Genomic DNA, 22,176 nt, shown 5'->3' on the forward strand with positions numbered 1-22,176 from the left:
CAACTTTTGGGGGATACACATTTACATGTGTATGTTCTTGATGAATTATTTACTTTTTAGAATGCAGTGGTGTTATCTTATATTGGCTTGAAATCCTATTGTCAGATATGGGCGTAGTAATTAATTCTTATTTTAGAGGTTCATTTAGTTGAACTATAATTTTTCTTTCATTCAGTTCAGTCTCTGTGCTATCTTTTTTATTTGGTGAGTTTCTTGTAAACAGCAAATAGTTGGATGTCATTTTAAAATCTATTCTGCTCATTTTTGTTTTGAATGCAGAGATGTACATTGGTATTTATTTACACTTAGTATTGAATGCTAGAGTACTACATTTAATTTTTTTTATTGACTTGAGTATTTCTTATATACATTTCGAGTGTTATTCCCTTTCCTGGTTTCCAGGCAAACATCCCCCTAATCCTTCCCCCCCTCCCCTTCTTCATGGGTGTTCCCCTCCCCACCCTCCCCCCTTGCCGCCCTCCCCCCAACAGTCTAGTTCACTGGGGATTCAGTCTTAGCAGGACCCAGGGCTTCCCCTTCCACTGGTGCTCTTACTAGGATATTCATTGCTACCTATGAGGTCAGAGTCCAGGGTCAGTCCATGTATAGTCTTTAGGTAGTGGCTTAGTCCCTGGAAGCTCTGGTTGCTTGGTGTTGTTGTACATGTGGGGTCTCGAGCCCCTTCAAGCTCTTCCAGTTCTTTCTCTGATTCCTTCAACGGGGGTCCTATTCTCAGGTCAGTGGTTTGCTGCTGGCATTTGCCTCTGTATTTGCTGTATTCTGGCTGTTTCTCTCAGGAGCGATCTACATCCGGCTCCTGTCGGCCTGCACTTCTTTGCTTCATCCATCTTGTCTAATTGGATGGCTGTATATGTATGGGCCACATGTGGGGCAGGCTCTGAATGGGTGTTCCTTCTGTGTCTGTTTTAATCTTTGCCTCTCTATTCCCTGCCAAGGGTATTCTTGTTCCCCTTTTAAAGAAGGAGTGAAGCATTCACATTTTGATCATCCGTCTTGAGTTTCATTTGTTCTAGGCATCTAGGGTAATTCAAGCGTTTGGGCTAATAGCCACTTATCAATGAGTGCATACCATGTATGTCTTTCTGTGATTGGGATACCTCACTCAGAATGATGTTTTCCAGTTCCAACCATTTGCCTACGAATTTCATAAAGTCATTGTTTTTGATAGCTGAGTAATATTCCATTGTGTAGATGTACCACATTTTCTGTATCCATTCCTCTGTTGAAGGGCATCTGGGATCTTTCCAGCTTCTGGCTATTATAAATAAGGCTGCGATGAACATAGTGGAGCACATGTCTTTTTTATATCTTGGGGCATCTTTTGGGTATATTCCCAAGAGAGGTATAGCTGGATCCTCAGGCAGTTCAATGTCCAATTTTCTGAGGAACCTCCAGACTGATTTCCAGAATGGTTGTACCAGTCTGCAATCCCACCAACAATGGAGGAGTGTTCCTCTTTCTCTGCATCCTCGCCAGCATCTGCTGTCACCTGAGCTTTTGATCTTAGCCATTCTCAGTGGTGTGAGGTGAAATCTCAGGGTTGTTTTGATTTGCATTTCCCTTATGACTAAAGATGTTGAACATTTCTTTAGGTTTTTCTCAGCCATTTGTCATTCCTCAGCTGTGAATTCTTTGTTTAGCTCTGAACACCATTTTTAAATAGGGTTATTTGTCTCCCTGCGGTCTAACTTCTTGAGTTCTTTGTATATTTTGGATATAAGGCCTCTATCTGTTGTAGGATTGGTAAAGATCTTTTCCCAATCTGTTGGTTGCCGTTTTGTCCTAACCACAGTGTCCTTTGCCTTACAGAAGCTTTGCAGTTTTATGAGATCCCATTTGTCGATTCTTGATCTTAGAGCATAAGCCATTGGTGTTTACATTTAATTTTTTGATGGTTACATTAAGTTTATCTAGAAGAACGGAGCTGACAGAATGAAGATATACTAGTCTTTATACTTAAATTAACCCATGAATTTATTCACAGCATGACTAGAGGCTGACCTAAATCTCTCCATCAGAGCCTTGTTGCAGAGGTGATTCTACATCTTGCCAAGTTGAAGTTAATATTACCATCATACTGGTTTTGAATAGTCTCTGTTATTTTCTTCCTCCTTTGTTCATCTTGAAATTTCTTAGCTTAATAAACTGATAATTTTTTCTTATTTACCTTTCTGTGATAGATTTATTCTTTCTAAGCTCTGACAATTGTATATTTTCTCATTTTTCTGTGAGTACTATTTCTTGAACTATTTTCTACGATGCTGGTATGATAGTCATGAGTGGCTTTAATTTACTCAACTTATTTTAAAGTATTATTTATTTTATTTTAGCTTGAATGAATGCTTCTTCAGCATGCATGTATGTGCACCATTTATATACCAGATGCCTGAAGAGGTCAGAAGAGGACATTGTACCCCTGAAACTGGAGTGATGGATGGTTATAAGCTACCACGTGGGTTCTGAGAACTGAGCCTAGGGCCTCTCAAGGTTATCAAGAGCTTAGCACCTTTTTACTACTTCTTCAGGTCTGTATTGGGTCTCATCTCATCAATTACCCTTCAATTTTACAGGACAACTTCATCTGAATAGTAAAGTTGGTTGCCAGCTTTTGTTTTGTTTTATCCATTTATTTACTTATTTTCAACTTTTATTGCATCATCCCAGGGTACTGGCCTTTAAAGCTTCTGTGGCTAGGACTGTTGTTACTTTAATAGTTTGTCTTTGTAAGTGAGCTGGACCTTCTCTCTTGCCGCATTTAGTAATCTTTTTATTGTTGTTTCTGTATTCTTGGCATTTTAATTGAGGAGTTCTTTTCTACTTGTCTGTCATTCTAAATGTGTCCTGTACTGTCATGTCTGTATCTTTTCTCAGGTTGGGGAATGTTCTGTTCGTCCACTGAGTGGGTTTTCCATGACACTTGCTTGCATGTTACACTCTGTGCAATGCCCACACCTTCATACCTTGTCTCTTAACTGAGTTCTAGAGGCCTTGAGAGTTGGGGCCATGATTTTTTAGTTTTTTGTTGCCACTCATTAAGTGTTATAATAATTTTTCATTATCTGTAACTCCTGATATTTTTCTTCTATTATATCTAGTCCATAAGTGAAACCTTCTACTTTGTTTTATTTACCTTATTTTTTATATTTCCATTTTTTAAAAAAATTTATAAAAATTGTGGGGGCAATATCTGTAGTCTCTTCTTTACTCCACTTGGCAGTCTATGTGACTGTGTGTGTATGTCTGTGTGTGTGTGTATCTGTGTGTGTGTTAGGTGTTGTATATGTATCCAATTTTGTTATTAATAATTTTAAAAATTAGAACTATGAAATTATTTGTGTAACATTTCATGTGCTTCTATAGCTTTGAGTGCAGTTATTGAAAAAATAAGAGTTTGGGATAAGTTATGTTTTTTCATATTTCTTCTATTTTGATGCTGCAATTTATACATCTCTAGTGATGGCTATAGAACACCTGCTATTATAAGGACATTTTTATCATGAGTGGCCCTTTTTCAAAGGCTTTAACTCCAAAAAAAACCCCAAGAACATCGAGATTTCAATATATCCATCAACAACAAAGCAAATCACATGTATGGATGTAATTAAAAAACAATTAAAAATAGCCACTCGACCCCAATTTCCAATGCATAGAGAGTGGAAAACACAATGTATGTTAAATGTTAAGTCAAAAAATAGAGGTAAACGTTATTACTCAAGCAGCAGTAAAGGAAGTCTGAGAAAAAGATAAAAAAGGATTAAGGTCAGAGAGAAAGGAAACAAGGATGAAGAAGGAGAAAGAAAATCAGGGAAGAACACAAGAGGAGTCTGCACTCCGTTATGTGGATGTGGAAGGAAGACTCTTGGGAGCTGAAGTATAAGAGTAGGGGAGTAGCAATTTGGGGGATGGAGGGATCACTGGGAGAGGAGGATTAAATGACAAAATGTATGAAATGCCATAATGAAGCCTGATAGTTTCTACCCTAAGTAAAGAACAAAACAAAACATTGACATGTCAAATTCAAAGGAAGAGAAAGAGAAGATTGGAAAATCTGAAATAGGATCATGAAGAAAAAAAAAGAAAACAAATTTTCATCACTTAGGAAGACATGGCTCTTTCCCTAAGGATCCATTTCTAGGGTCACCAGGAATCCGAGGAGAAGACTAGACAGTAGTGAGTGAGCCTTGTGCAATCTGGGACGCAGTGAAGCCGCTCAAGGCAGATGGGCAATCAGAGGGATGAGCTCACCTGCCTAAGCCATTAACTGAGCTAAGACAATGTCTGCTGTCCTGCAGGACTGACTTCTGGTCACTGAGTCTATGTATGTGTTTCTGTGGGGAAGATGTTAAATAATGACAAAGTGAGCTACATGTGATTGAATGGAGCCAAATTAACCAATTCTGATGGAGTTTCTCCTTACAAGAGAAGAACCCTCTCAGTCGACGTGTGCATGTGTGACTGCATGGACAGGTGTTGTGGTGGAGGACTGGAGATAATAATGTTTGGTATCTTATCCTGTATGTGACTCCGAACCAAAACTATCTGAGTAATGTGACACTGGCTGGCCTCCAAATGAGTGCCACACTGCTCTTTCCCTCCTCCATCGAAATGCACACTCCACCCTATCTCTAGGGTCCATCTGCTGTTTGCAAAGGGACATGTTTTTCAGCTTCTTTCTATAAGATAGATTACGAGTTCCACCATTTCAATTTGCAGCCAGAGATGTGTGAGTCACAGCTGGAATTCCTGTCCCCACAGGGGTTCTCAGAGAGGTACATGCTGAGACAGCTAGGGAAAAGGCTATTGGGACTTAGAGATGTAAGGCCTCAGGGTCTTCAGAGACCTCTCCTGGAAAGTCAGATAGTGAGCTTCTCTTCGAATGGCTCCCCTTTGTGACATAACTGACTAAGCTATGATATACAGGGGGAACTCTGTCTAGTTCCTCCTGACAGCAGATTGCAGATCTGTAGAGTTTTCTGATTTCCAAATTGCATTTCTAGAAATTGTTGAGTCTCTCTCTCTCTCTCTCTCTCTCTCTCTCTCTCTCTCTCTCTCTCTCTCTCTCTCTCCTCTCCGCCCCGAACCCCCTTTCTGTGCATCTAAAGCAGGAACTAGCGTAATGTCAGTCACATTCAGTTACACAACAAGTATCTCTTGTTTGTGAAAAGGGGCACAACATATTTGGGTAATGAATTTGAGAATACACAACAAATATCCTTGACTAGGTAGAAAAAAATGGACTTTTAATCATTTTTGCTTGAAGGTCCCAACTTGACTTATTTAAAACACACAGTAAAAGAGACTATGAAAAATGCTGTGTTTAAAATGTGTTCACAATATATGCTCATACTTTTATAAATGGTCAGCAACTTTTTATGTTTTGCCTTAAAATAAGGGTTTGGCATAGAATTTTATTCATTACTAAACATTATTAATTTCAAACTATTGCAAAGTCTCACCTTGTATCTTATGTCCTCCTCATTTCTGACTTACTTTGATATTCAGGATATATCGTGAGATGCCGCTGGTATCTATGGAGAACTTGGCCAAGCCATGCTGATCAGTGGTAGTAGCATTGGTGAAGCCAGCTCCTTGTGCTTTGATGAAGACCTGCTGATTTGGGATAGGATCTCCCTTGATATTCACTAGGCGGACCTAAATTGAACAAGGAAGAAAAGTATAGTCTAGGCATGGGTATATGACACGGTAGAGAAACCCCTGTTTCAGTATTATACAAAGACTCCAAAGATGCAGCCACTAATTCAGTCTGCAAAAATTAGTTTCTGAAAATCTATACCTGCAGAAGTAGCTATGCTGTGAAAGTACAGAGAATGAAGGTATCATACTCTTAATTTCATAACAGATGCTTTTAGATGCTTCCTATTTTCCTATTATTCACAAGGGACCATCAATGAGCCCATCCTGTAAAACACTGCAAGTATATGCTCTGACACAACAAGTACTTGCAGTGTTTTACAGGATGAAAAGAACAACGCGTGAGGGAGCAGAGGCTACCAGTGAGCATGGGTGTGTTATGAATATGTAGCTCATGTTGCTTCACCATTGAAACACGGTGATACTCTGGGGTTTAAGGTTTTCAGGCACAGCAGTTATAAACGAAAACTCTGCTGCATAGGTTTTAAATTTGGAGCCTCTTGATAAACTTTCCTAGTCTTCACTTTACTTCTGGAAATTGAACTCATGTGCTTGGCCATGTGAAATACAAACTCCACCACTAAGCTGCGCTTCTAGTCTTGCAACCCATGATGTCAGAAACGCTGGACATCGGCAGAACAGCCTTGAAGCACCTTTTACAGCTCTGCCACCTATGAACCACAAAGCACCTTACCTTCACAAAGAATGGGATCCCATGTCTGAAGTGGGAATCTGCTTTCAGAAATAGGAATTTGTTTCTGGTTCTTTTGACTTCAATTCTTCCAGATCCACTGAACTCTGACCCTGAGGAAGAAATTAGTGATGACATTGAAGGCCCAAGCTGGCTAGAGAGTTGCTTGCTTTCTGCATTCTCAGAACTACCATCTCGATGTGAAAAGGTATCAGTTTTCACAGCGCCATCTTCTATATTCTTACTCACATACCTGTCCCTTCTTCTGTAACAGTTGCATTCACATGGAAAGCCTGGCGCACTTTGAGGTAATTTTCCTTCAATCGGAACTCAGTGATGTTCACTTCTTGTGTGCTGCAGCCGTTGTTGTCTAGCTGATATTTAAGATAAAAGCAAGGTGACATGGCACACTGGTCATGTTGATGGTCTACTGAAACCCACACACAAGGGCTGCTATCAGAAAGAGAGTGCTAGTGCATGGTCTTCTGGTTCTAAGCCTGGGACTCAGCTTAAACACTGTGGTGCTGTGTGATCATGACCAGTCACAATACTGCCTTGGCTTGGTCATCCATAAACACAGTGATTGTATTCTAAGTATCCACTTACTACTTAATACATCTATTAAGGAATATTAAGTATAATACAATATCACAATTATAACATGCAGAACACTTAACTTACATGCCATTAGAACTTAATAATTACTTTCTATTATTAAAATAGCAACCACAGGCACGGATGTAGCTCAATGGTACTTTTTACTAGCGGACATGAACCAGATGGCTTGATACCTAGTGGCAGCAAGTAAAGGGAAATCCATTTCCAGAATGAAATGGTGCTTAGAAGCTGCCGTTCTGTGGTTCGGTGAATGAGAAAAGCCATCATAAGTAAGAATTGACATCATTCTGAACTGTGAAAGATAAGAGTCGCCAGGATCATTATTTTGTTCTTAATTAAAGTTTAGTTTCGCAGCTTATTTTTTGTACCATTTTCATTGTTACAATTATTGTTGACATACTAGTATACTTTACTTCATTTAAATTGCATTGCTCTAACAACTTTGGTTTTCTGCTGTTGTGGCAGTTTGTCTGGATCCCTTTCTCCTTTCTGGGCTGCCTTGTCTGTCCAGCCTCAATAGAAGATGTGCCTAGTCTTACTGAAACTTGGTATGCCAAGGCTGGTTGATATGCATGGGAAGCCATCCCTTTTCTGAGGAGAAAGGGAGTACGGGTGAGAGGAGGTGAGGAGGAGGGACTGGAAGGTGAGGAAGGAGGGGAAGCTGTGAACAGGATATAGAATAAATAAATAATTTAATAGAAAAATGAAATACAGTAAACACGAACAAGCAGGGAAACATGACATGTACAAAGGGGCACAGCTCTTCACTAACTGAATCCTAGGATATGCAAATTGTCCTAATGCTGGATAAATAATAGTGTAGTCTTGGAAATGACTGATGATCTCACAGAGGATTTAAGCATGCAGAGAAAGATCTGAGTGCTATCAATTCAGAACAAGACTGAGAAAATCAGCAACAGACATGATGTTTAATAAAATATAAATATCATCCAATAGTCATTGGAATGAACACTTAATTATCAACAGTAACTCTAAGTATAAATGATTTTAAGTCTTTAATTAAGAGACACAGGCTAGATCCTTTGCTGCAGAAATGTGAGTGGAAGCAACTGGAGCACGAGCTTAGAGCGAGATACCAAGAGTTATAAAAAATGGCAGGCAAGCCATCCATGGGGGAAATTGCCAGCTTCAATAAGGCCAAGCTGGAGAAAACCGAAGAGCATGAGAAGAACACCAGCCAACCAAAGAGACCATTCAACAGGAAAAGAGGAGTAAAATTTCCTAGAAGCCTAGGAGGATTTCTCCACCTCACCTCATCATTTCTGAGACCCCTTTCTGATGGGGAAGATGGACAGACACAAGCCACAAGCTGCACTGTGAACCCACCCAGGCACTCAGTTTGCCCTGTGATGTAAAAAATTATCTATATGATTGATGAAAATAAAACACACCTTGTGGCAAAAAAAATAAAAGGCTAGCTAATTAGACTCCAAAGAACACACACACATCAAAAATGAAAGGGTAGGAAGGGAAGGATCAAGAAAATCCAAGTTGAGAAGAAACAGAAATATCAATACTTATATCCGATAGAATTGACTAGTCCAAATAGTTACAAGAAATAAAATAGTCACTACCTATCAGTGAAAGGAATACCTCCCCCCAATTACTGAGTAAACATGTCAGTGCATCACATTTCATAATAGAAACACTACTAAGCAAAGATAGATGGGCCCTGGTACAATAATAATGGGTGATCTTACTACTACACACTCATTAAACTGATCATCTTGCCAAATAATAATAATTGTTAGGGTGTTGTGTAGAAATTTCATCTGAATTTAATCTTTCCGTCTGGAAGGAGGCTACTGAGACTCAGGACATAAACAAGACTTATAAAGCTCAGGACATAGACAACTGAGAAGGTTCAAGAAGTTCCTACACTGAAAAAATTGTAAAGCTATAAACATGATAACCAAATTCACTTCCACCAAACCAGCTCTACTGAGAATATTGAAAGGACAGGAACATTGAAAGAAGAGGGGAAGAAGCAAAGCTAACAGACTACAGAAAGAAAACAAATGAAACTATAATTACGGAAACATAAAATAGGATTAAACACAAATAGCACCAAAAGTAAAATGACAGCAATCAACACGCACCTTTCGGTGATAACTTTAAATATTAATGGCCTCAATTCTCCAATCAAAAGGCATAGGATACTTGAATGGTTTAAGAAACAAAATTAGTCTTTTTGTTGTTTCAAGAAACTCACTTTATCTTCAAAGATAAACACCACTTTGAGTGAAGGGATTGGAAAATTATTCAAAGCAAATAACTAGAAAGCAGGCAGGCATTGCTATTACAATATCTGAACAAACTGATTTCAAGGAAAAATTAATTAGATGAGATAAAGAGGGACACTTTATTCTGATAAAGTGAAAAATTAACTGAAAGACACTACAATTCTAAACATAGATGAACCAAGGTCTAGCACACACACTTGCATAAAAAGCAAACCACGTGAATTCAAGACACAGATGAAACACAATTCAGTGGTTATAGTTGATTTCTGCACCCTAATTTCTCCAATAGGGCATCTGGACAAAAAAATAAAGGCAGAATCATCAGAATTAAATAGAATCAATTTATCATTTGGCTCTAACAGATATTTATAGAACATTTCACTGAAACACTAAAGTATAATTATTCTGTGAAGTAGTGAAAGGAATTTTCTCTACAATAGATGATGAAGTGAGAAAGAAACCAAATCTGAAAAATACAGGAAAATTAAAAAATCCCTGTGAACCCTATTTGACCACAATGCAACAGAGCTTAAAATCAACAGCACAAGGAGTTAAAAAATCACATGCATTCATGAAAATCAAACAACACACTACCTAATAATGAGTGAATCAAAGAACTCAAGAAAAAAATTTAAATCCAGGAATTAAATGAAAATAAAAACATGACACAAAAGTCTATTGAATGTATTCAAAGCAAGAGATACATAACTAGCTCTGAGTGCTGCTTAAAAGAAGGAAAAGATTTAACACAAATAAATGGCTTGATATACATCAAGGATTCAGAAAAAAAGAAAGATCAATCAAATTCTGTATTGGCAGATAGTAAGAAATAATAAAAACCAGAGCAGAAACTAGTGGAGCAGAAAGAAAGAATACAAAGAAGGAGACAGTTATTTAAGAAGATAAGATCAAGACTAATCTTGGGAACAATTAACCAAACGAAAGAAAGAAAATTACCCAAATCAATAGAATCAGAAATGTGCAGGGTAATATTACACAGACATTATAAAGATTTGGACTATTGTAAGGGAATACTTCAAAACCTATACTGAATTAATTTAGAAAACTTAAAAGTGGACAGATTTCTACATTCATCCAAAATACAAATGTTAAACTAAGAAGAAATGGATAACTTCAACAGTCACATGGACTCTGTAGAGAGCAGCCTACCACTGCCATTTTCCTTAACCAATGTAGTCCTTTACTGTATCTAAAATCTTGTCCTTACAGATGCATGTGGGTCTCACCTCATCAAAGAACCTTATTTTTCAAGAGATGGAGACCTTTATAGAGATGCACAACCCATCAGAATGCAGAATTGCCTAGGATTACCCATCCCCAACAATGCATCTCCAACATAACCCTACATTGAAGGATCAGGGAAAATCATGGAACGAGAGTCAGAAGATTGTAAAAGACCAGAATGCCTGTTGCAAAAATAGTGTCTTTCAGATACAACAGGGAGAGACACCCATAAAAATCTCAACAATGTGGTTGCCCAAAGAAGATATAAATAATGGTAAAACAAGTTAACCTGCCAATGTGGTGGAAAGGGGAAATTTCACAAACCCCACTCCTAGATCGAGAGCTACAGGTAACTAATAGCTGCTGAGAATGACTAAGATAAAGGTAAAAGTCTGTGGGAGTCAGGAGTCGCTTGGCTCTACAGACAACATTTGGGTAAAATACAAATGGCATCTCCCAAAACAATGGGTTTTATTGACCTGACCAAGAAACTGCTCAGGATAAAAGTCTAGAAAGGAAGAATCTGTAATAGTTCAGGTGTGGCATTGTGTCCTCTGTTGAGGAGAGAAACTTATGTGTTTAACATTCCTGTTTTCTCTAATGGTTATCGGTGAGCACAAGAGTCTCATGCCCTACCTATCTTGTACATTGTGGGTGAGGCTACAACCTAGTACAGCCACTACCCAAGTCAATCTAGAAGATCCTCCGAAAACGAGAGGTCAAGGGACCATATGATCCACTGTCAGGAATCTGCAAAAGGAGTCTATGTCAGCATACTAAAATGTGTTCCCATGCATGACGTGCCATTTGCATGAATCATAGGCAAGAGAGTCCACCAGATAAACTGATAATCAAAACCAAATAGAATGTTAGGGATAAGCAACACCCCACGAGCAAACTTGAGCCTCGAGACTACAGGTAAGACCAACTTTTCTGCTGCAAGTGACCTGATTGGTGGCCTCGGAACACACAGAGGCAAAATTCCTCTAGGACCAGACACTTGCGGTTTTTAGCGGGAGCCCCAATCCCGTGCTCCCTGCCTCCAGCTCACTGCTCCCAAACCCTGTGGGAAAGAGAGCTCACGGCCGGGACAGGTGGGCACTCCTGACACTGCAGAGCGGAAGAGATCACCAACACTGCCAACCCCTGCCCACATCCCTGGCTCAAGAGGAAACTGTATATGGCCTCTGGGTTACCTTGGATAAGGGCACAGCAGCAGCAAGTCCACTGCATCTGAGACACCACCAGAATCTGAAGGGACAGACCAAATAAACAGTTCTCTGCAACCAAATCCCATGGGAGGGAGAGCTAAATCTTCAGAGAGGCAGACACGCCTGGGAAACCAGAAGAGACTACACTCTGCCCACATCTCTGACTCCAGAGAAAAACACCAAACGCCATCTGGGACCCTGGTGCACGGAAGCTCCCGGAAAGGGCGGGTCAGGACCTCGTGGTTGGCACCCTCACAGACAGCTCATAAGCAACACCCCACGAGCAAACTTGAGCCTCGGGACCACAGGTAAAACAAACCTTCCTGCTCCAAGCGACCTGCCTGGTGAACTCAAGACACAGGCCCACAGGAACAGCTGAAGAACTGTAGATAGGAAAAACTACACGCCCGAAAGCAGAACACTCTGTTCACATAACTGGCTGAAAGAAAACAGGAAAAGAGGTCTACAGCACTCCTGACACACAGGCTTATAGGACAGTCTAGCCACTGTCAGAAATAGCAGAACAAAGTAACACCAGAGATAATCTGATGGCAAGAGGCAAGCACAGGAACCCAAGCAACAGAAACCAAGACTACGTGGCATCATCGGAGCCCAATTCTCACACCAAAGCAAACACGGAATATCCAAACACACCAGAAAAGCAAGATCTAGTTTCAAAATCATTTTTGATCATGATGCTGGAGGACTTCAAGAAAGACATGAAGAACTCCCTTAGAGAAACACAGGAAAACATAAATAAACAAGTAGAAGCCTACAGAGAGGTATCACAAAAATCCCTGAAAGAATTCCAGGAAAAGATAAATAAACAAGTAGAAGCCTATACAGAGGAATCACAAAAATCCCTGAAAGAATTCCAGGAAACACAATCAAACAATTGAAGGAATTAAAAATGGAAATAGAAGCAATCAAGAAAGAACACATGGAAACAACCCTGGATATAGAGAACCAAAGGAAGAGACAAGGAGCCATAGATACAAGGATCACCAACAGAATACAAGAGATAGAAGAGAGAAACTCAGGAGCAGAAGATTCCATAATAATCATCGACTCAACTGTCAAAGATAATGTAAAGCGGAAAAGGCTACTGATCCAAAACATATTGGAAATCCAGGACTCAATGAGAAGACCAAACCTAAGGATAATAGGTATAGAAGAGTGAAGACTCCCAGCTCAAAGGACCAGTAAATATCTTCAACAAAATCATAGAAGAACTTCCCTAACCTAAAAAAAGAGATACCCATAGGCATACAAGAAGCCTACAGAACTCCAAATAGATTAGACCAGAAAAGAAACGCCTCCCGACACATAATAGTCAAAACACCAAATGCACAAAACAAAGAAAGAATACTAAAAGTAGTAAGGGAAAAAGGTCAAGTAACATATAAAGGCAGACCTATCAGAATCATACCAGACTTTTCGCCAGAGACTATGAAAGCCAGAAGATCCTGGACAGATGTCATACAGACCCTAAGAGAACACAAAGGCCAGCCCAGGTTGCTGTATTCTGCAAAACTCTCAATTAACATATATGGAGAAACCAAGATATTCCAAGGCAAAACCAAATTTACACACTATCTTTCTACAAATCCAGCACTACAAAGGATAATAAATGATAAAGCCCAACATAAGGAGGCAAGCTACACCCTAGAAAAAGCAAGAAACTAATCGTCTTGGCAACAAAACAAAGAGAAGAAAAGCACACAAACATAACCTCACATCCAAATATGAATATAAAAGGAAGCAATAATCACTATTCCTTAATATCTCTCAACATCAATGGTCTCAACTCCCCAATAAAAAGACATAGATTAAAAAACTGGATACGCAATGAGGACCCTGCATTCTGCTGCCGACAGGAAACACACCTCAGAGACAAAGACAGACACTACCTCAGAGTGAAAGGCTGGAAAACAACTTTCCAAGCAAATGGTCTGAAGAAGCAAGCTGGAGTAGCCATTCTAATATCAAATACATTCAATTTTCAACTAAAAGTCATGAAAAACGACAAGGAAAGACACTTCATATTCATCAAAGGAAAAATCCACCAAGATGAACTCTCAATCCTAAATATCTATGCCCCAATTACAAGGGCACCTACATATGTTAAAAAAAAAAACCTTACTAAAGCTCAAAACACACATTGAACCTCACACAATAATAGTAGGAGACTTCAACACCACACTCTCATCAATGGACAGATCATGGAAACAGAAATTAAACAGAGACGTAGACAGACTAAGTGAAGTCATGAACCAAATAGACTTAACAAATATTGATAGAACATTCTATCCTAAAACAAAAGGGTATAAATTCTTCTCAGCTCCCATAGTACTTTCTCCAAAATTGACCATATAATTGGTCAAAAAACGGGTCTCAACAGGTACAGAAAGATAGAAATAATCCCATGCGTGCTATCGGACCACCACGGCCTAAAACTGGTCTTCAATAACAATAAGGGAAGAATGCCCACATATACATAGAAATTGAACAATGCTCTACTCAATGATAACCTGGTCAAGGAAGAAGATAGACTGCAGGGAAACAAATAACCCTATTAAAAATGGGGTTCAGAGCTAAACAAAGAATTCACAGCTGAGGAATGACGAATGGCTGAGAAACACCTAAAGAAATGTTCAACATCTTTAGTCATAAGGGAAATGCAAATCAAAACAACCCTGAGATTTCACCTCACACCACTGAGAATGGCTAAGATCAAAAGCACAGGTGACAGTAGATGCTGGCGAGGATGCAGAGAAAGCGGAACACTCCTCCATTGTTGGTGGGATTGCAGACTGGTACAACCATTCTGAAAATCAGTCTGGAGGTTCCTCAGAAAATTGGACATTGAACTGCCTGAGGATCCAGCTATACTTCTCTTGGGCATATACCCAAAAGATGCCCCAACATATAAAAAAGACACGTGCTCCACTATGTTCATCGCAGCCTTATTTATAATAGACAGAAGCTGGAAAGAACCCAGATGCCCTTCAACAGAGGAATGGATACAGAAAATGTGGTACATCTACACAATGGAATATTACTCAGCTATCAAAAACAATGACTTTATGAAATTCATAGGCAAATGGTTGGAACTGGAAAATATCATCCTGAGTGAGGTAACCCAATCACAGAAAAACACACATGGTATGCACTCATTGATAAGTGGCTATTAGCCCAAATGCTTGAATTACCCTAGATGCCTAGAACAAATGAAACTCAAGACGGATGATCAAAATGTGAATGCTTCACTCCTTCTTTAAAGGGGGAACAAGAATACCCTTGGCAGGGAATAGAGAGGCAAAGATTAAAACAGACACAGAAGGAACACCCATTCAGAGCCTGCCCCACATGTGACCCATACATATACAGCCATCCAATTAGACAAGATGGATGAAGCAAAGTAGTGCAGACCGACAGGAGCCGGATGTAGATCGCTCCTGAGAGACACAGCCAGAATACAGCAAACACAGAGGCGAATGCCAGCAGCAAATCACTGAACTGAGAATAGGACCCCCGTTGAAGGAATCAGAGAAAGAACTGGAAGAGCTTGAAGGGGCTCGAGACCCCTTATGAACAACAATGCCAAGCAACCAGAGCTCCAGGGACTAAGCCACTACCTAAAGACTATACATGGACTGACCCTGGACTCTGACCTCATGGGTAGCAATGAATATCCTAGTAAGAGCACCAGTGGCAGGGGAAGCCCTTGGTCCTGCTAAGACTGAACCCCCAGTGATCGTGATTGTTGGAGGGAAGGCAGCAATGGGGGGAGGATGGGGAGGCAAACACCCATAAAGAAGGGGAGGGGAAGGGGTTAGGGGGGATGTTTGCCCGGAAACCGGAAAAGGGAATAACACTCGAAATGTAAATAAGAAATACTCACGTTAATAAAAAAATTTAAAAAAAGAATGTTAGGGGTATGGAGATGACCACATTTTACAAAATATACCAGACTCTGACACACAACAGTGCATGTTTTCTGTCCTATGGGAGGTAAAACAAAACAGAACCAAAAGACAGCAAAACAATTGTTCCATTTGGGAGGAGCAAGGGTCTGGCGGGAGAAAGGATTGAGAGAATGGGGTCAGGATTGAGGGAGGTAATCAAATACATGATGTGTGTAAATGAATATATTCTGATCAACTATTTATAATTTATGTGTGCTAATTAAAGTGCACCTTCTAAGAATAGTCTACAAGGCACAAAAGTACTGGAGGTTACCTAGGAAGAGAAGAGGCCACATAAGAATGAGATCCCAAGAAAACAGAGGTGGCAATAGGACAGAGGAATATAGTTGAAATACATGACACTCATGTATGGAAATGTTGTAAACCTACTATTTCATACAATGAATATACGCTCAAAATACATTTGGTGGCCAAGTAAAGTTGTTGAAATGTGTCTTTAAAAGTAGTGGGTCTGAGGATTGTCACTTCTGTCAGTGGGGTCTTCTGGGCATTGCATACATGCCTGGGCTACTGTTCCATCCCTGCGCTACAGCTCAAGGTCCCAGAACATCCTCTGTCAATATCTGGGTAAGTGTTATCTCTCATCTTTGCTGTCTGCTTTTCTGATGGTTAACCTTAGATATTTTTTAAAAGGCCTTTGAACTGATGCACTTACCTCCGAGTCCTCTTCTTTGCATGCAGACTTTGTCTGAGATCTAAAGGAAGGATTTCCATGGCAAAGACTTATCTTTACACGTCCCGGGACAGGTTTCCCATAGGTATATCTGTCTCAAGATAAAGTCACAGAGACCCAGGGTCTTTCTAAAGCAGAGACCCACTGTCTTCTCACTGAGACTGTATAGTTTCATAATGGGCACAAAAACGGACCACCATTGCCTCCTGACACATTCTAAGTGTATATGCTAAGAATTAGCAGTGTAAATAAATGTATTAATAAACAATAAAACATAGGTTCTTGGCTCTATTAAGAACCTAGGAAGACCTGGTTTTCTACTTTTTGTGGTTTGAAAAGATTAAGTCACCAAACCAGGATCCTCAGCTACTAGATGATGGGGCTGAAATGAGTGGGGAGGATGGGAAATGACTCAAAACCTAATGCACCTCCTCAGTCCTTGGCCTTTGTCCTATGGTTTAGTTTTTGAGCTGGTTCACTGGAATGACAAGACAATGTAGGCTGGGGTGTGTGTCTTCTGTTTGATTCAGGTACATACTGCAAGTTCCTTCTTTATGGTTCTAGACTTAAATAGAACTTTTATTGGTTGTAGTGCAAGGCCCTCATTTATCAGGTCCAGAAATGCAAGCAGAAGGCTGAGATGTCCAAGGTTAAACTTGGGTGGCAATGGTTTGAGCTGGAAGCAGACAGGAAGGTCTTGTCTCTCTGCTCTTTCTGTCAGACCATAAGAGGGTAGGGAGATGCCTTGACTTGGTGCTTATGTTCTCTTCACATGGGTGGGTGGATCTTATTAGGTCCCTTCCTGTCTCCAAAGGCAGGAGCTCTTTACTGCCTCAAACAATTGATTTTATCCATTGATATCAGCAATGCATGCAGCCAATGATTGCACAGCGATTGATGCAGAGCAGTAAAGGACACATGAACACCACAGGGGAAATGTTCTAGTGGGGGAAGGACACAACTGTAGCATTTCTACATATTCTAAAATGAGGCATTATTCCAGGGATCTTCTGTGTCTGAGTTCATTCTTAAGGAAAGAAGGACAGAAGCAGGTAACTCACGTCGCACAGGCAGTCACACTGATTATCTCATCATACACAGAGATGGCGTTTGGGACCTTCACATCGACACCAAATCTGGGAAGCACTAATGTGGGAGAGAGAGAGGAGATGCTCAGAGAGGAGATGTGAAATGTGTTGTCTCGTTGCCTAAACGATCATTCTCTGTCCAGAAATGGAGATTTCACATTATTAAGGCAATGTCCTCACCCTCAATAAAGTTAGAATGTTGAATGGTTATGTGCTATATCACTTCTTGCAAACCACAGGGGTATCTACTTGATTAAACAAACAAACAAAGAAGAACACAACTAATTTGCTTCTGAAAAATCCCAGAAATTTCTGGAAGTTGGAGATGGACAGCCTTAGCTAGAGTCAGAAGAAACACAGCATAAAACCCAAAATAGTTCATTCTATGATAACCAGAAACCTATGACACCCACTTTCTCCTTTTGGTTTTCCCAATCCATACCGAATTCCATGACGGTGAAGGAATGCTCTTCCTTCACTCCTGACTGTTTGAGAATGACTATCTTGTAGGGGCCCTGAATGGGCTCTGCTGACAGGCTGAAGGACAATTGCTTAAGCCCATTCTCTGTCTTAATGTCCTGCCACTGCATAATTCGGTTGATTTTGGGATCCTGTGAAAGAGGGTGGAAATTTTCCAAGTCAGTATAGTGTTAAGTATAACAGCGCTTCTAGGATCACTGTGCTGGTGATGGAAGCACTTGGGGACTCAGTTATATTCCTTTGGGGAAAGAAGAAATAAAGGTGAAGTGGAAATAGCAAACTCATTATATCGAATGGCAGAGGGCTGCTGACCCATAGAAGTTCAACAACATTACAACATCAGGTTACTTTCATCAGATTGATTTCTCTCTGATTATGAAACATTTAAATTTCTTACCTCAATGTAAGCCAGAGGAAACTGAAACACAAGGAAAACAACGTTAGTTTAGAACAGCAGGTCACAACCCCTTTGGCAAAACTGTTTTCAAAAATATTTACATTACTATCCATAAATGGATCAAAATTGTGTTTACAAAGTAGCAATAAAAATAACAAAAAAATGGGTTTTGGGTTCCCACAACATGAGGAACTGCATAAAAGTTGGCAGTATTAGGATGGATAAGAATCACTGATTTAAAAATGTCACACACAGCAAATCTAATAGATTTATAGAATAGGCCCTAGGATGGGGTTTTCAGCCAAAATTTGATGAACATAATATCCAGTTAGAAAGTCAATTGTAAGCCTATTCACCACCATAGAGAACTTTTCAATATATTTTCTAGAACTCTCTGAGTCATATGAATCACTCACTAAATAGGAACTCACAATCAGAAATTTGAGGGACATCATCCGTTAGATTTCTCTGATGTTCTGGGAGACCCACCCTGAGCATTTATGGTATGGAGATTACAAAATGTATGTCCAAAGGAGGAATATTTTGAGGGGAGAGGGGAGGGCTTGAGACGGGAGAAGGGAGGGTGTGAGAAGGGAGAGAGGAGAGTTAACCAATACTAAGGATCTGTGAAAAAGCCATGTGGAAATTCACTGCTGTATACAGGAATTAAGAAACATAAGTTAGTATGCCCCAAATACAAGGGTACCTACATATGTAAAAGAAACCTTACTGAAGCTCAAAACACACATTGCACCTCACACAATAATAGTAGGAGATTTCAACACCCCACTCTCATCAATGGACAGATCATGGAAACAGAAATTAAACAGAGACGTAGACAGACTAAGAGAAGTCATGAGCCAAATGGACTTAACAGATATTTATAGAACATTCTATCCTAAAGCAAAAGGATATACCTTCTTCTCAGCTCCTCATGGTACTTTCTCCAAAATTGACCATATACTTGGTCAAAAAACGGGCCTCAACAGGTACACAAAGATAGAAATAATCCCATGCGTGCTATCGGACCACCACGGCCTAAAACTGGTCTTCAAAAACAATGAGGGAAGAATGCCAACATATACATGGAATTGAACAATGCTCTACTCAATGATAACCTCGTCAAGGAAGAAATAAAGAAAGAAATAAAGACTTTTTAGAATTTAATGAAAATGAAGGTACAACATACCCAAACTTATGGGACACAATGAAAGCTGTGCTAAGAGGAAAACTCATAGCGCTGAGTGCCTGCAGAAAGAAACAGGAAAGAGCATATGTCAGCAGCTTGACAGCACACCTAAAAGCTCTAGAACAAAAAGAAGCAAATACACCCAGGAGGAGTAGAAGGCAGGAAATAATCAAACTCAGATCTGAAATCAACCAAGTAGAAACAAAAAGGACCATAGAAAGAATCAACAGAACCAAAAGTTGGTTCTTTGAGAAAATCAACAAGATAGATAAATCCTTAGCCAGACTAACGAGAGGACAAAGAGAGTGTATCCAAATTAACAAAATCAGAAAGGAAAAGGGAGACATAACTACAGATTCAGAGGAAATTCAAAAAATGATCAGATCTTACTATAAAAGCCTATATTCAACAAAACTTGAAAATCTGCAGGAAATGGACAATTTCCTAGACAGATACCAGATACCAAAGTTAAATCAGGAACAGATAAACCAGTTAAACAACCCCATAACTCATAAGGAAATAGAAGCAGTCATTAAAGGTCTCCCAACCAAAAAGAGCCCAGGTCCAGATGGGTTTAGTGCAGAATTCTATCAGACCTTCATAGAAGACTTCATACCAATATTATCCAAACTATTCCACAAAATTGAAACAGATGGAGCACTACCGAATTCCTTCTATGAAGCCACAATTACTCTTATGCCTAAACCACACAAAGACCCAACAAAGAAAGAGAACTTCAGACCAATTTCCCTTATGAATATCGACGCAAAAATACTCAATAAAATTCTGGCAAACCGAATCCAAGAGCACATCAAAACAATCATCCACCATGATCAAGTAGGCTTCATCCCAGGCATGCAGGGATGGTTTAATATATGGAAAACCATCAACGTGATCCATTCTAGAAACAAACTGAAAGAACAAAACCACATGATCATTTCATTAGATGCTGAGGAAGCATTTGACAAAATTCAACACCGCTTCATGATAAAAGTCCTCGAAAGAATATGAATTTAAGGCCCATACCTAAACATAGTAAACGCCATATACAGCAAACCAGTTGCTAACATTAAACTAAATGGAGAGAAACTTGAAGCAATCCCACTAAAATCAGGGACTAGACAAGGCTGCCCACTCTCTCCCTACTTATTCAATATAGTTCTTGAAGTTCTAGCCAGAGCAATCAGACAACAAAAGGAGGTCAAGGGGATACCGATCGGAAAAGAAGAAGTCAAAATATCACTATTTGCAGATGATATGATAGTATATTTAAGTGATCCCAAAAGTTCCACCAGAGAACTACTAAAGCTGATAAACAACTTCAGCAAAGTGGCTGGGTATAAAATTAACTCAAATAAATCAGTAGCCTTCCTCTACACAAAAGAGAAACAAGCTGAGAAAGAAATTAGGATACGATACCTTTCATAATAATCCCAAATAATATAAAATATGTCGGTGTTACTTTAACCAAGCAAGTGAAAGATCTGTATGATAAGAACTTCAAGCCTCTGAAGAAAGAAATTGAAGAAGACCTCAGAAGATGGAAAGATCTCCCATGCTCATGGATTGGCAGGATTAATATAGTAAAAATGGCCATTCTACCAAAAGTGATCTACAGATTCAATGCAATCCCCATCAAAATGCCAATTCAATTCTTCAAAGAGTTAGACAGAACAATTTGCAAATTCATCTGGAATAACAAAAAGCCCAGGATAGCTAAAACTATCCTCAACAATAAAAGGACTTCAGGGGGAATCACTATCCCTGAACTCAAGCAGTATTACAGAGCAATAGTGATAAAAAGTGCATGGTATTGGTACAGAGACAGACAGACAGACCAGTGGAACAGAATTGAAGACCCAGAAATGAACCCACACACCTATGGGCACTTGATTTTTGACAAAGGAGCCAAAACCATCTAATGGAAAAAAGATAGCATTTTCAGCAAATGGTGCTGGTTCAACTGGAGGGCAACATGTAGAAGAATGCAGATCGATCCATGCTTATCACCCTGTACAAAGCTTAAGTCCAAGTGGATCAAGGACCTCCACATCAAAGTAGATACATTCAAACTAATAGAAGAAAAACTAGGGAAGCATCTCGAACACATGGGCACTGGAAAAAATTTCCTGAACAAAACACCAATGGCTTATGCTCTAAGATCAAGAATCGACAAATGAGATCTCATAAAACTGCAAAGATTCTGTTAGGCAAAGGACACTGTGGTTAGGACAAAACGGCAACCAACAGATTGGGAAAAGATCTTTACCAATCCTACAACATATAGAGACCTTATATCCAAAATATACAAAGAACTCAAGAAGTTAGACCGCAGGGAGACAAATAACCCTATTAAAAAATGGGGTTCAGAGCTAAGCAAAGAAATCACAGTTAAGGAATGACGAATGGCTGAGAAACACCTAAAGAAATGTTCAACATCTTTAGTCATAAGGGAAATGCAAATCAAAACAACCCAGAGGTTTCACCTCACACCACTGAGAATGGCTAAGATCAAAAGCTCAGGTGACAGCAGATGCTGGCGAGGATGTGGAGAAAGAGGAGCACGTCTCCATTGTTGGTGGGATTGCAGACTGGTACAACCATTCTGGAAATCAGTCTGGAGGTTCCTCAGAAAATTGGACATTGAACTGCCTGAGG

At 39.7% G+C, this 22,176-nt stretch overlaps 1 protein-coding gene and 1 pseudogene across 8 annotated transcripts in view; one reads left to right on the top strand and one right to left on the bottom strand.

The window, feature by feature from the left end:
* Cpamd8 (C3 and PZP-like, alpha-2-macroglobulin domain containing 8) overlaps positions 1-22,176 on the bottom strand; it is an 80,283-nt gene that overhangs the window by 52,951 nt on the left and 5,156 nt on the right. For 4 of the 8 annotated variants that reach the window (XM_039107442.2, NM_001271376.1, XM_039107440.2 and 1 more), the window contains exons 5-11: positions 18,330-18,350; positions 17,895-18,063; positions 17,426-17,510; positions 16,347-16,455; positions 6,618-6,738; positions 6,368-6,477; positions 5,512-5,673 (exon numbers count right to left, since the gene is read on the bottom strand). In XM_039107442.2, coding sequence (XP_038963370.1) covers positions 5,512-5,673; positions 6,368-6,477; positions 6,618-6,738; positions 16,347-16,455; positions 17,426-17,510; positions 17,895-18,063; positions 18,330-18,350 — 777 coding nt within the window. The remainder of the gene's footprint in view (positions 1-5,511; positions 5,674-6,367; positions 6,478-6,617; positions 6,739-16,346; positions 16,456-17,425; positions 17,511-17,894; positions 18,064-18,329; positions 18,351-22,176) is intronic. The other 4 variants (XM_063285902.1, XM_039107443.2, XM_063285903.1 and 1 more) reach the window with 2 other exon arrangements.
* LOC134486840 (thymosin beta-10-like) lies at positions 8,095-8,338 on the top strand (annotated as a pseudogene).

Source organism: Rattus norvegicus, chromosome 4 (assembly GCF_036323735.1).
Source record: "Rattus norvegicus strain BN/NHsdMcwi chromosome 4, GRCr8, whole genome shotgun sequence".
In the NCBI taxonomy this organism is placed as follows: domain Eukaryota; kingdom Metazoa; phylum Chordata; class Mammalia; order Rodentia; family Muridae; genus Rattus; species Rattus norvegicus.